Below are 12,566 nucleotides of genomic sequence, written 5' to 3'. Positions count from 1 at the left end.
TCTTCAATAAACAAAATTCAAATGGATATTTAAGTGGAGAAGGGTAGAGGGCCGGCACATTATCCACTGACTTTTGAATCGTGAACCTCTACCTCAGGTATTTCTCGATTATCAAAAAGAGTAAAAGCAACATGAATAATTCATGGAAAATAGTGCAAATATGTCTATTAAGACGACTTCCAAACTAGTATTAGATTGATCAGGGTTGAAGTATTCAAAAAAGATATATCATATTATATACACTGATACCTTGCAAATGACATTTCAAGATGCAGAATCAGATGTAACGGGGACATCATCCAGGATGAAAGGACCAAGTTTGCCTGTTCTAAATAGAGTTAGAAATCTTTTTGACACCATCATGCGAGCTTCCGATGACTTGTAAGGTATCTTTAGAGTCGTGTGCAATGCTTCAAACTGCTGATCTATCAAAATCTCCAACTCGCCTTCATCTTCCAAATTACCATTGAACTCTGAGAGTGTGGTGCACAGCGTGCGTTGGACTTCACTGACCATATCCTATAAACAAAGGAAACATGATAACAACTATAGAAGAAGATGATGACGACAATGAGCTTCTTCTTGAACTAAATGGCATGGCCTACCTTACTTTGTATCAGATTTCAACACAACAGCATACCGAGTATAATCCCACAAATGGGGTCTAAGGAGGGTAGTGTGAACGCAGACCTTACCCCTACCTAGTGATGGTAGGGAGGTTGTTTCTGATAAGACCCTCGGCTCAAGGAGAGATGAAAAAGAAGTAATAACAGGCAGTAACAAGACATAAGACAAACGAAGCAAAAGGAACAATCAATAGTACAACACATGCCAAATAAATAAACAAATTTTGAAGTAGTTTTTTTAAACTCCATTTGTTAGGAATAAGAGAAGTTTTATGTTTTATTGGATTATATATGGTTAAATTTGATTTTATAATCATACACTATCCAAATTGTATACACATGTAACTACACCTTCTAAGTATTTCATCAATAAAACTTAAGACCTTCTAAAAAAAGTATCATGTATTACCTCTATGTAGTAGATATCAGATTTGTTGGGTGGCTTCCTTCTTTTTGGTAGAAGATCCTTGAGATTATATTCAGGTTTGTTATCCAACTCATGATGAAGGCCCTCAGTTTCCCTACCGATCAAGTGTCTCCAATGAAGAGGAGTTCCTCTAGTGTTTAGAACTGCCAATAGGTATTGAACAATTCGATCTTCACCAACTACTGAATCCTTGATGGACCCTGCACAATCATACAGTTACTATAGGAGGCTTAGTGAAGTTGAATCGTAAAAGGGTCACCATAGTTTCTCATTGGCTCTGCTTCAATATGGTGGGCTCTTTGTCTCATTTATAGTGGGGGTTATCGTTTACCCTTTACCATTCCTTACAATGCTTGATAGCAAAAGACAACCTTAGGTTTAATAAAACCAAGTTGCCTAAGGCTGATATTAGACGTTTTTGCTTTAAAAAAAAATACTCTTTCAACGAATAGAATGTAAACTTGGAAAAGGAACTAACCTGCTAGAGCCAGCTTTAACCCTGTTTCAATATCTGGAATACTTGGAACCAACACACCTGGAGTGTCCAACACATATATGCTAGGTTGATGTGCAATCTGTGTACAGCGATGTATAAGCATCAGAAACATTAATATGCAACAGCAGACAATTCAATATAACATGTAACAAAAAAGATGTCTGTTTCAATGACTTAAAGTTCTCAACTAATGGAAATTATGGCCATGAAAAAGCAGCTTTTGGTACCCGATCATCAATAAGAATTGGAATATTGCTTTTACATCTAAAAGGGAATTTCTATAAGCAGTTAAAAGTATTAAACTCTTTCTCTTTTCTTATTGAGGTGACATCAATTAAAATTATAACTATCTTAGAGAAGGTAACAGATTGGCCCATCAGATAAGGGAGTGGTTGTCTGATGATGAAATGCACTTGCTTTGTTCTTTAGTTCCGACATACTTGGACACTCGGGCTGTAATTGGACATCAGGAGGAATCGATAAGAGGACATCGAATTCAAATCCTGGATTTTCAGGTTCAGAGAGATAAAAAATTCTCTTCTATTAGGAATGTCACTGTGCAACCAAAAATATGCACACTCTTGAGCTAGCTCTGAGCAAAAGAAGGAAAGAGACTTGCACCAGCTGCAAAGCTTAATGCTTCTGCTCAAGCATCTAATGTATCAGAGAAGAAGCAACTAAGCTCAACCTTCCCGTAGCTATAATCTCTTGGGCTTCATATATGCATTTACACGTCTCTTACATCTACAAGCCAGATAGAATATATAAACCGGTCAAAAATCTGTGATACAACAACATACGCAGTGAAATTCCACAAATGGGGTCTGGCGAGGAAGGTGTGTATGTAACCTTACCCCTACCATTTGAAGGTAGACAGAGTGTTTCAGATATACCCTCAGCTATATCCAAAAACAGTAAAAAAAAAGAAGGAAATTTAGTAATGAAGAAACCATATATATATAATAATGGAGAAAAGAACAATAGCAACAACAAACAGTACGACAACCGAAGCAGAGGTACAACAGGTAAAAAATAAGGATAATTGAAGAATAAGATAGTATGAGTGTACTAAACAAAAATCCATCTACCTACTACCTACTAGCCTTCCACCCTAATCCTTGACCCCTATATACTACTATCTAGGGTCAAAAATCTGTGGTGTGAAGCAGAATATGGTCAACATGAAAGAAATTATTTTTCCTGAACAGCAAAGGAGTACAGAAACTATAATGTATAATTTGGAAAATGAAACATTGCACCATTTATCACACACAGTTTTAGCCATCACTGAATAACTAACAGATATCCAAGTTATTTAATATTTTCATACCTTATATCCAGCAATATCTTGAGTAACACCAGGCAAAGGCCCCACTGTAGCCCTCTTCATCCTCTCCTGCACTAAGACAAAGGTTAAAACCATCAGCTCTTGACGTAATATGCCAGCATCCCAAAAGAACCATGTATGTCATACAGAATCACAAAACAGAAACACTAACAAAAACAATTGTCTCACCTGGAAATCGGGATGATGCAATTTGATGGATGGAATTGATTAAAGCTGATTTTCCGACATTAGGAACACCAACCACCATGACAAGAAGAGTAGGTTCCCTTGTAATAACTTCCTTCAATTTAAACTCCACAATATCGAGAAGCTTCAATACATAAAATAACAAAGAACACTTCAGAAAATCTTGGAAGAAAGGTAACCTATTAACGTCTGGCTCACTCAAAAATAAAATCGAAAGCACCTTTCTCCCTCAGCATTCATTAATCTGGTCGCAGTTGACTATATTCTGCACTAATAGTACTTGGCCTACTAAGGATAAAAAATTGATATTTTTTTGCTTTCTGGCATATGTAATGGGCAATATATTCATTGGGTGAAGTAGGCCTTCCCATTCCAAAGCAGAAAGAAGTTATTCTTTTTTTTGGGGGGAGGGGAAGAGGTTGACAATTACACCACTCTTTTGTTTTTTCACTACCCTTCGTTTCAATTTATTTGTCTAGTTTTGACTTGACACGGAGTTTAAGAAAGTAAAGAAGTTTTTTTGTATTTTGTGGTCTTAAACTAAAGTTATATAGAATGTACCAAAATGTCCTTTAATCTTGTGGTCTTAAACATGCCATGTGGAAAGTTAAAATTCAAGAGTTTCTGAAAAAGGCAAAGAGGCGTTCTTTTTGAAACGGACTAAAAAGGGAAGCAAGACAAACAAATTGAAACCGAGGAAGTAATAGTGAAGCAAATAGTTCTAAAATATAAAGAGTCGGAGATCTTTTCAGGCTAAAATGTACTTGAGAATTGAATTTTTAGTTGATGAAAATTGAAATTACTCTAAGAATACTAACATAAAGTTCTAGAAGTACTCATTACAACTAATAACGTTGATAAAGTGCTCAAGGATAACTATTGCTGCATCTTTGAAATATAAAACATAACACAAAGCCATGAAACCACAAGCTTCCATCTAAATAGCATGGATAAAATGTTAGCTAACCTTTTGCACAGAACTTCTACTGTGTGCATTTATTGGGAAGCACTCTTGTTTACATGAATTGAACTATCGGATCCACCTCTGCATAAAATAAAAAATGTAAGCTTCACTTTTACAATTGTGAACACCATCGAACCAATCCAAATTTAATTAAAGTTCCTTCAACAAACACAATTATTTAAAAGACATAATGCTATATTACTATTTGTGTCACATGAAAGACAAAGCACTCCACAAAACACTAATCAATTTCGTTAGTTTATTGAAACAAACATGCATAAGGCTTCAGATAACTAGTTATGGGATCAGGTTTGTCTTACTTTCTTTTTTAGTCCGTTTAAAAAAGAACGTCTCTTTCATTTTTTCCGCAGCTCTTTAAAATTTCAACTTTCCACATGACAGGTTTAAGACTGCAAGATTCAAAAATCTTCTTTACTTTCATAAACTTCGTGCCAAGTCAAAACCAAACAAACAATTGAAACGGAGGGAGTACAAAAGAGAGAATAGGTACATGCATAATGTTGGGGTTGGCCAAATCTTTCTTATTGAGGGCAATCACCCGCCTTTTCTCACAAAGCACAGGCTGCAAGTCTTCATTTGCTGAGGATAATGGTATCTGCATAAAACCACAAAATTTAAACATGTTTAGTCTGAAATTAACTTAATTACTCAGTCCACTAAACTTCATTTCAAACTAGTTGGGGTCAGCTATAGCTATTCTGTTGAGCATAGTGAGACTGAGGAGCTGTTATATGAGTTAGTTAGGATGAACAGTAAATGTCATGAAGTTAGTTAGCTGTTAGTTACTAGTTAAAACTGTGGTTAGTTTATAATTAACTAGACTAGATGGTTAAAGTAGATCCAATTTATACACACTATATATAGTGGTGTAGATATTTTGTAAAAGATAATTCTGTACAGAATATTCAATACATTTTCTGTTTCTCTTCTTCTTAATCACTGCTCTTCACATTCTTATCATGGTATCAGAGCTTCAGATCCATTGACGATCTCTGTTTTTCAGTACAGTAGATAGCTTGTTGCATTGTAAACAAAGGCAGATCGTGGAAAAGCTTGAAATTTCAGTTTTACAACAATGGTATCTAATCCCAATCCAGAAATCACTTCCAGTTCTATGCAAGGAGGACAAATTGTAATCGATGCACATCATCCTTTACATCTTCAAGCTTGCGACACTCCAGGTAGTTCTCTGGTTTCTATTCAGTTGACTGGATCTGAAAATTACGCTTTATGGAGTAGATCAATGAAAATAGGTTTACTAGGTAAAGGTAAATTGGGATTTGTTGATGGAAAATGCCCTAAGAGTTCATTTCCTGCTTCACTTCATGATCTATGGGATAAATGTAATGCCATAGTACTCTCTTGGATCATGATATCTGTTAGTAGGGAGTTACTTAGTGGTATAGTGTATGCTAGCAATGTTCAGCAGGTGTGGAATGATCTAAAGGAAAGGTTCGACAAAGTAGATGGTTCTAGAATTTTTTTTCTTCACAAAGAGATTGCTACTCTGACTCAAGGAGTATTATCAGTTTCTAGCTATTACTCTAAGCTCAAGGAGCTTTGGATGGAGTTTGATTCCCTTATGCCTTGTCCTAGTTGTGCATGTGAAGTGTCTAAGACCTATGTTGTTCATTTCGAATATCAGAGGTTAATGCAATTTCTTCTAGGGTTGAATGAATCATATAATCAGTGTAGAAGTCAAATCATGATGATTGATCCTACACCAGGTGTGAACAAGGCTTACTCATTAGTAATGGCTGAAGAGTGTCAGAGAGTACTTGGTAAATCGAATATAGTAGGGACTGAAGGCACTAACTCTATTAATTCTAGACAATTGACTGAAGCAATGGCATTTTTCAGTAATGGAAAGGGGTTTACTAGATTAGGAGGGTCTACTCAGTCTGGAGGATCCACTCAGTCTGGATCAAGTTTTAGACCTCAGAAATCTCTTAACAGCAATCTGTATTGTGATTATTGCAACTGGAAGGGCCACACTAGAGCTGTGTGTTTTAGATTGCATGGGTACCCTGCTAACTGGAAAGGTAAGAGGAGGACTAGTCCTGGTCCTATCACTGCTGCCAACCTTGTAAGAGCAAATTCTCCTAGCAATGGTAATGCTAGTTTCATGGATTTTCAGTCTAGTTCAGGGTTTCCTGGTCAAGTTTTTACTACTGGGAACAGTTCAGGCAACTATCAGATTCATCAACCTCCTTCGTTATTAGGAAGTACTTCCTACTCAAATTCTTCCCCTGCTCTTATGACTAACATGCAGCCCTACCAGTATCAGACTACACAGTGGCCATATCTAGTGCAGCAACCATCTCCTCATCAATACTTGCAAATGCCATTGGAACTTGAAAACACTACCAGTAATGCTGCTGGAAGAGCATCAGGTATGTTAAACTGTTCTATTTATCCAACTGTTGTTGACAAATGGATAGTAGATTCAGGAGCCTCCAAGCATATGGTCAATGCTCTTCACTTGTTAACTCACTCTATTACTCTCCATGATTCCCCTGAGGGTAAAGTACACTTACCTACTGGTAGTTTAGCTAAGGTCAGTCATATTGGTTGTTCTCAGATACTTGGAGGGATTGAGATCACCAATGTACTGTTTGTTCCTGAGTTCAAGTATAACTTGCTCTCTGTGCCAAAGTTAACTAAGGAGTTAAATTGCTGTGTTCTTTTCTATCCTGATCACTGTGTATTTCAGGATCTCTCCAGTGGGAAGGTGAGGGGGATTGGCAAGTTGGAGAATGATTTGTATGTTCTTCAGGCTGATTGTCAATTGAAGTCACCAACAACAGTTTCTTTGTCATCAGCTTATGCAGTTTCCACCCCTTCATCATGTGTCTCATCACCTCCTATAGCTCCTGTTAACAAGAATGTTTCTCTATGGCATAAAAGGCTGGGCCATGTTCCATTTACTACTCTTAAAATGCTTGGATGTTTCAAATCATTGTCGTCCAAGTCTGATACACTTTGTACTGTATGTCCTTTAGCTAAACAATCAAGACTTTCTTTTCCATTGAGCAATACAACAACTACTACTTGTTTTCATACTTTACATGCTGATGTATGGGGTCCTTATAGAGTGCCTACTCATGATCATAAAAGATATTTTCTCACGATTGTGGATGATTGTTCCCGATATACTTGGTTATTTTTGTTAAATTCCAAGTCTGAAGTAATTGTAGAGCTTAGAAATTTTCTTGCAATGATCAGGAATGTATTTTCTGCCAGTATAAAGATTTTAAGGACTGATAATGGGTGTGAGTTTTTTAACTCGCAAGTGGCTTCTTTACTCCAGTCACTGGGTATTCTTCACCAAAGTTCTTGTATCTACACTCCACAACAAAATGGAGTCGTCGAACGAAAGCATAGACATATTTTAGACACAGCCAGAGCACTGAGATTTCAGGCTAGTTTGCCACTCAGATTCTGGGGAGAATGTGTTCTTACCAGTGTATATCTCATCAACAGAATTCCCTCTCAAGTTCTTAAAGGGAAGACTCCGTATGATGTTTTATTTCAATCATCACCACCCCTTGATCACTTAAGGATGTTTGGATGCCTTGCTTTTGCTACAGAAGTCAGAAAAGTGGATAAATTTGCCTCTAGAGCAGCTCCTGCTGTTTTTCTTGGTTATTCAGCATTGCAAAAGGGATACATATTATATGCTCTGCACACTAAGGAGTTTTTAGTGAGTAGAGATGTGGTGTTTAAGGAGGATATCTTCCCATTTCAGTCTATGCATTTAGATGTATCTCCCCTATTTCCTGTTTTGCAGTCTATTGAGTTGTGTGACTCAACTCCTTTATGCTTTCCTATTGCTCCTGCTGTAACTGATAGATGTTCCTCTGGTATTACTCTTACATCTGAGCATGCTGAACATGCTCCTGTAGCTCTTACTGATGAGCCAGCTCAAGTTCCAGTTCCTTCTATTGCTGATTCTTCTATTTCCCCTACTGCATCTCTTCCTAGTAGGAGATCTTCTAGAAATATCAAACCACCTGTTTGGATGCATGACTTCATTACTACTCAGCCTAAGTCTAAATGCTTGTATCCAATGTCAAATCATGTTAGCTATGCCCATCTTTCTGGTCTCTATGGAGAAGCTTTAGCTGCTTATTCTAGTATTATTGAACCTACTTCCTTTGCTGAGGCGGCTGGTCATCCTAAATGGGTAGAGGCTATGAGATCAGAAATTGCAGCATTAGAAGATAACCACACTTGGAGTCTTACTGAGTTACCTCCAGGGAAGCAACCTATTGGATGCAAGTGGGTCTTTAAAGTTAAATATCTCGCCTCAGGTGCTGTTGAAAGGTATAAGGCCCGACTGGTTGCAAAGGGTTTTAGTCAAAAAGAGGGCTTAGATTACTCAGAGACTTTTTCTCCTGTTGCCAAAATGGTTACCGTAAGATCAGTCTTGGCTGTGGCTGCTGCCAGACATTGGTCTGTGTTTCAAATGGATGTGCACAATGCATTTTTGCAGGGTGATCTTCCTGAGGATGTCTATATGGTTATACCACCTGGTTTTTGCAGACAGGGGGCGACTGGCAAAGTCTGCAAACTTCACAAATCCTTATATGGTCTAAAACAGGCACCAAGACAATGGAATCTTAAACTAACTGAAGCTTTAGTTCAGTTGGGATTTGTTCAAAGCCATTATGATTATTCCCTTTTTACCAAGAAAGTAAATAAGGAGTTGATAGTGGTGCTTGTGTATGTAGATGATCTACTTGTGACTGGCAGCTGTAGTAACTTGATTGTGCAGACTAGAAATGATCTTAAACTCAAGTTCAAAATGAAGGATCTGGGAGAACTAAAATTCTTCCTTGGTATTGAATTTGCTAGGTCTAAGGAGGGGTATGTAATGAGCCAGCGCAAGTATGCCTTGGAGTTGATATCTGAGATGGTTTAAGTGGAGCCAAACCAGTGTCTACACCTCTGGATCCTAATCTTAAGCTAACATCCATTGAGTATGATTTACACGTGCAAGGATCAGGAACTACTATATCAGACAGGCCCTTAAAGGATGTTGGCAGATACCAAAGATTAGTGGGAAGGTTGTTGTACTTAACTATGACCAGAGTTGATATCTCATTTGCAGTACAGACATTAAGTAAATTTATGCATGCTCCTAAAGAATCCCATATGGAAGCTGCTCTAAGGGTGGTCAAATATATCAAGACAGCTCCTGGACTTGGTTTGTTTATGCCTGCTCAAAGTTCAGAACTTCTGACTGTATATTGTGATTCAGACTGGGGTACTTGTGTACAAACAAGAAAGTCTGTAACTGGATATTTAGTAAAATTTGGAGATGCACTTATCACCTGGAAATCAAAGAAGCAAGAGACTGTTGCCAGAAGCTCTGCTGAAGCTGAATTCAGGAGTATGGCTTCAGCAGTTGCAGAAATAACTTGGCTAATTGGAGTGTACAAGGAACTAGGGGTGACTATCAAACAACCAGTGGATCTATTCTGTGACAGCAAGGCTGCAATACAAATTGCAGCCAATCCCATTTTTCATGAAAGAACTAAACACTTTGACATTGATTGTTACTTTGTGAGAGAAAAACTAACTCAGGGTATGATTAAGACTCATCATGTATCCACCAGAGATCAGTTAGCAGATCTTCTTACAAAAGGGTTATGGAAGGCTCCTCATCTGCACTTAATGGCCAAGCTGAGTTTAAAAGACATCTTTCAGCCATCAGCTTGAGGAGGGGTGTTGAGCATAGTGAGACTGAGGAACTGTTATATGAGTTAGTTAGGATGAACAGTAAATGTCATGAAGTTAGTTAGCTGTTAGTTACTAGTTAAACTGTGGTTAGTTTATAATTAACTAGACTAGATGGTTAAAGTAGATCCAATTATACACACTATATATAGTGGTGTAGATATTTTGTAAAAGATAATTCTGTACAGAATATTCAATACATTTTCTGTTTCTCTTCTTCTTAATCACTGCTCTTCACATTCTTATCATTGTAGTAGTGAGAGTTTTGCTACTCTGGTCATCAAGACACATTCTTATCATATTCGACCTATTTCATAACAATACTAACTAGGAAAAATATTGTCAGCAGAAATAGTAAGGGTAATTAATGTAAAAGAAACAATAGTAGTACGACTAATGAAAAATGAGGTAATGGCAGAAAAGTACTATTTCATAATAATACTGGTAAGGAGGAGAGAGAGAGAGAGAGAGAGAGAAGATAAAGTGCTCTAAACTAGAACCATTCCCCCGACCTAAATGCAAGAAATGGCTCAACTTCCTACTAATTCTCGACCCCCATGCTCTCTTGCCTAGGGTCATTGTCTTGATGAGCTGAAGGTGTGTCATATCTTGTCTAATAGCTCTTTCTCAATTCTTGTTCGATCAGCCTCTATGCACCTTCTCACTTGGCCTATCGCTAATAACCTCTGCGCCCGTCCTCTTTACATGCCTGAACCATCACAGTCTCATTTACTGCATCTTATCCATCACAAAGGTCACGACCACCTTAGCCCATATATCATGGTTCCTAATCTTGTCTCTCCTAGTATGCCCAAAAAAAAAAAAATCACTCCTTTTTAGCTAAAATTCACATATTTGTCTATTAACATAAAGTTTGATTACTCAACAATCTCTTATTTAGTACTCCATTCAAGATCAGTTCCAAAGTTTCGTACTTTAGTACTAATCCTTTTTTAGCCTAAATTCTTGAACAAGTATCAAAGCAGTATCTGGTTATCTCACACAAAAAACACTACTTTTTGGCTAACCAAGGTGTTACTAGTATAGAATCAAATACATTGAATTAGACACTTACACGGGCATCACGGACTTCAATGACAAAATCGGAGAGTTTGAGCCGGCGGCGAATGGCACGATTAGCAGCATCCATATGACCAGGGAACCAATTAATGTTTCCGCCATTTTTGTTGAAACCCATTTGCCCTATCCATCCTTTCATCTGCACCATCAATTTGAATTTCGATTTAGGTCTTCTTCGCTTAAAATCAGACCATTTGAATCAACTAAAATATATTAAGAAACCAAAATGAAAACGGGAGGATAAGGGAATTTTTGGACCAATGTTTCTTTCCCATAGTTTAGCATTTTTGAATCAAAACATTGACGGTAAGGACATTTTTTAGCCAAACTATGAATCGAGACGTTTTTGCTCCTTTCACATAGTGTAAGGACATTTTTGACTTTTTTCCCTTTTAATAGAGTATTATCCATTTATTAAGGACCATTTTGGTCATTTTCATTTGAGCTAATTGTTATACTGGTGTGAGTGTTTCCTTTTCTTTTCAGCATTGTTTGGTACTTGGTTAGAGTTATTATTCCCTCCGTTTCAAAAAGAATGGTCTCCTTTTCTTTTTAGTCTGTTTCAAAAAGAATAACCCATTTCCTTTTTTGGTAACATTTTACTTTCAACTTTTCACGTGACATGTTTAAGACCACAAGATTAAAGGGCAATTTTGTACATTTGACATAACTTTAATTTAGGGCCACAAGATTCAAAAGTCTTCTTTATTTTCTTAAACTCCGTGCCAAGTCAAAGTAGGTCACTCTTTGTGAAACGGAGGGAGTATGAATTAGTTATACATGTATGAATTATAAATGTATAAGGTATTAGTTATTCCATATTCGATGTTGCATAAATTATACATCTCTTGTAATTTATATATGTACTAGTTATGCGGATTTTTAAATTGTCAATCAAAAATCGTATTAAATTTATAAATGAATAATTTATTTCTTATCTATCCATCTACCAACATCTTATAAGCTATATAAAATTAAAAGCAAATTTTAGGAATAACAAATATAAAAATCACAAGCGTTTGATAGCTACAGTTTTCCTATTTGCGCTCCATAGCAAACTAGCATTTAATTTGTATATATCGCAGACATCTTATTTGTATGAAATTGCAACAATTGTATATGTATATCGATTAGAAAATTGTATATATGCAACTACTATGTATATGTATTAATGATTGTGTTTGTATATCTGCACAAATTTTGAATTTGTATACAATTGAATCGAGTTAAAACATTTGTTATTTGTATATCAAATCTCTCTCTCGCTTTATACAGACACAAATTATACATTGTATTTTTGTATAATTTGTGTTTGTATAAAGAGAGAAAGAGTTAAAGGCAAAAGAGAACTGGGCAGGGGAATATTTGTATTTGTATAATTATAAGTGTATAGGACGAAGATATATGTATTTGTATTTGTATATACAGTTCTCTCTCACTTTATACAAACACAAACACAATTTATAGATTTGTGTTTGTATGAAGTGAGAGAGGCGAGCCAGAGAGTGGCGAGCGAGATTCAGGAGAGAGAGGCGAGTGACAAAAAGTTTGTTGCGAATTGGAATTAAATGAAACTGTAGCTATAACATTTATTTTGAATTAATAGTTTGTTATAATACATAATTTTCCCTAGAATTAATACTTATATAAGTTGTTTCTTATCCAGCTACCAAAAC

The 12,566-nt window shown here is 36.5% G+C and overlaps 1 protein-coding gene across 1 annotated transcript; it reads right to left on the bottom strand.

The window, feature by feature from the left end:
• Positions 1–139: 139 nt before the first annotated feature.
• Positions 140–11,115, bottom strand: LOC102600819 (short integuments 2, mitochondrial). The gene is given in 8 exon segments (XM_015309924.1): positions 140–519; positions 1,036–1,253; positions 1,532–1,628; positions 2,880–2,950; positions 3,066–3,207; positions 4,051–4,128; positions 4,559–4,663; positions 10,886–11,115. Coding segments are annotated over 8 exon segments (1,119 nt in total). The 5' UTR covers positions 11,039–11,115; the 3' UTR covers positions 140–264.
• Positions 11,116–12,566: the final 1,451 nt, after the last annotated feature.

The sequence above is a fragment of the Solanum tuberosum genome, unplaced genomic scaffold (genome assembly GCF_000226075.1).
Source record: "Solanum tuberosum cultivar DM 1-3 516 R44 unplaced genomic scaffold, SolTub_3.0 scf00118, whole genome shotgun sequence".
NCBI classification, from domain to species: domain Eukaryota; kingdom Viridiplantae; phylum Streptophyta; class Magnoliopsida; order Solanales; family Solanaceae; genus Solanum; species Solanum tuberosum.
The sequence above is the reverse complement of the archived record's forward strand: the minus strand, read 5'-3'. Positions and strand labels throughout refer to the sequence as shown.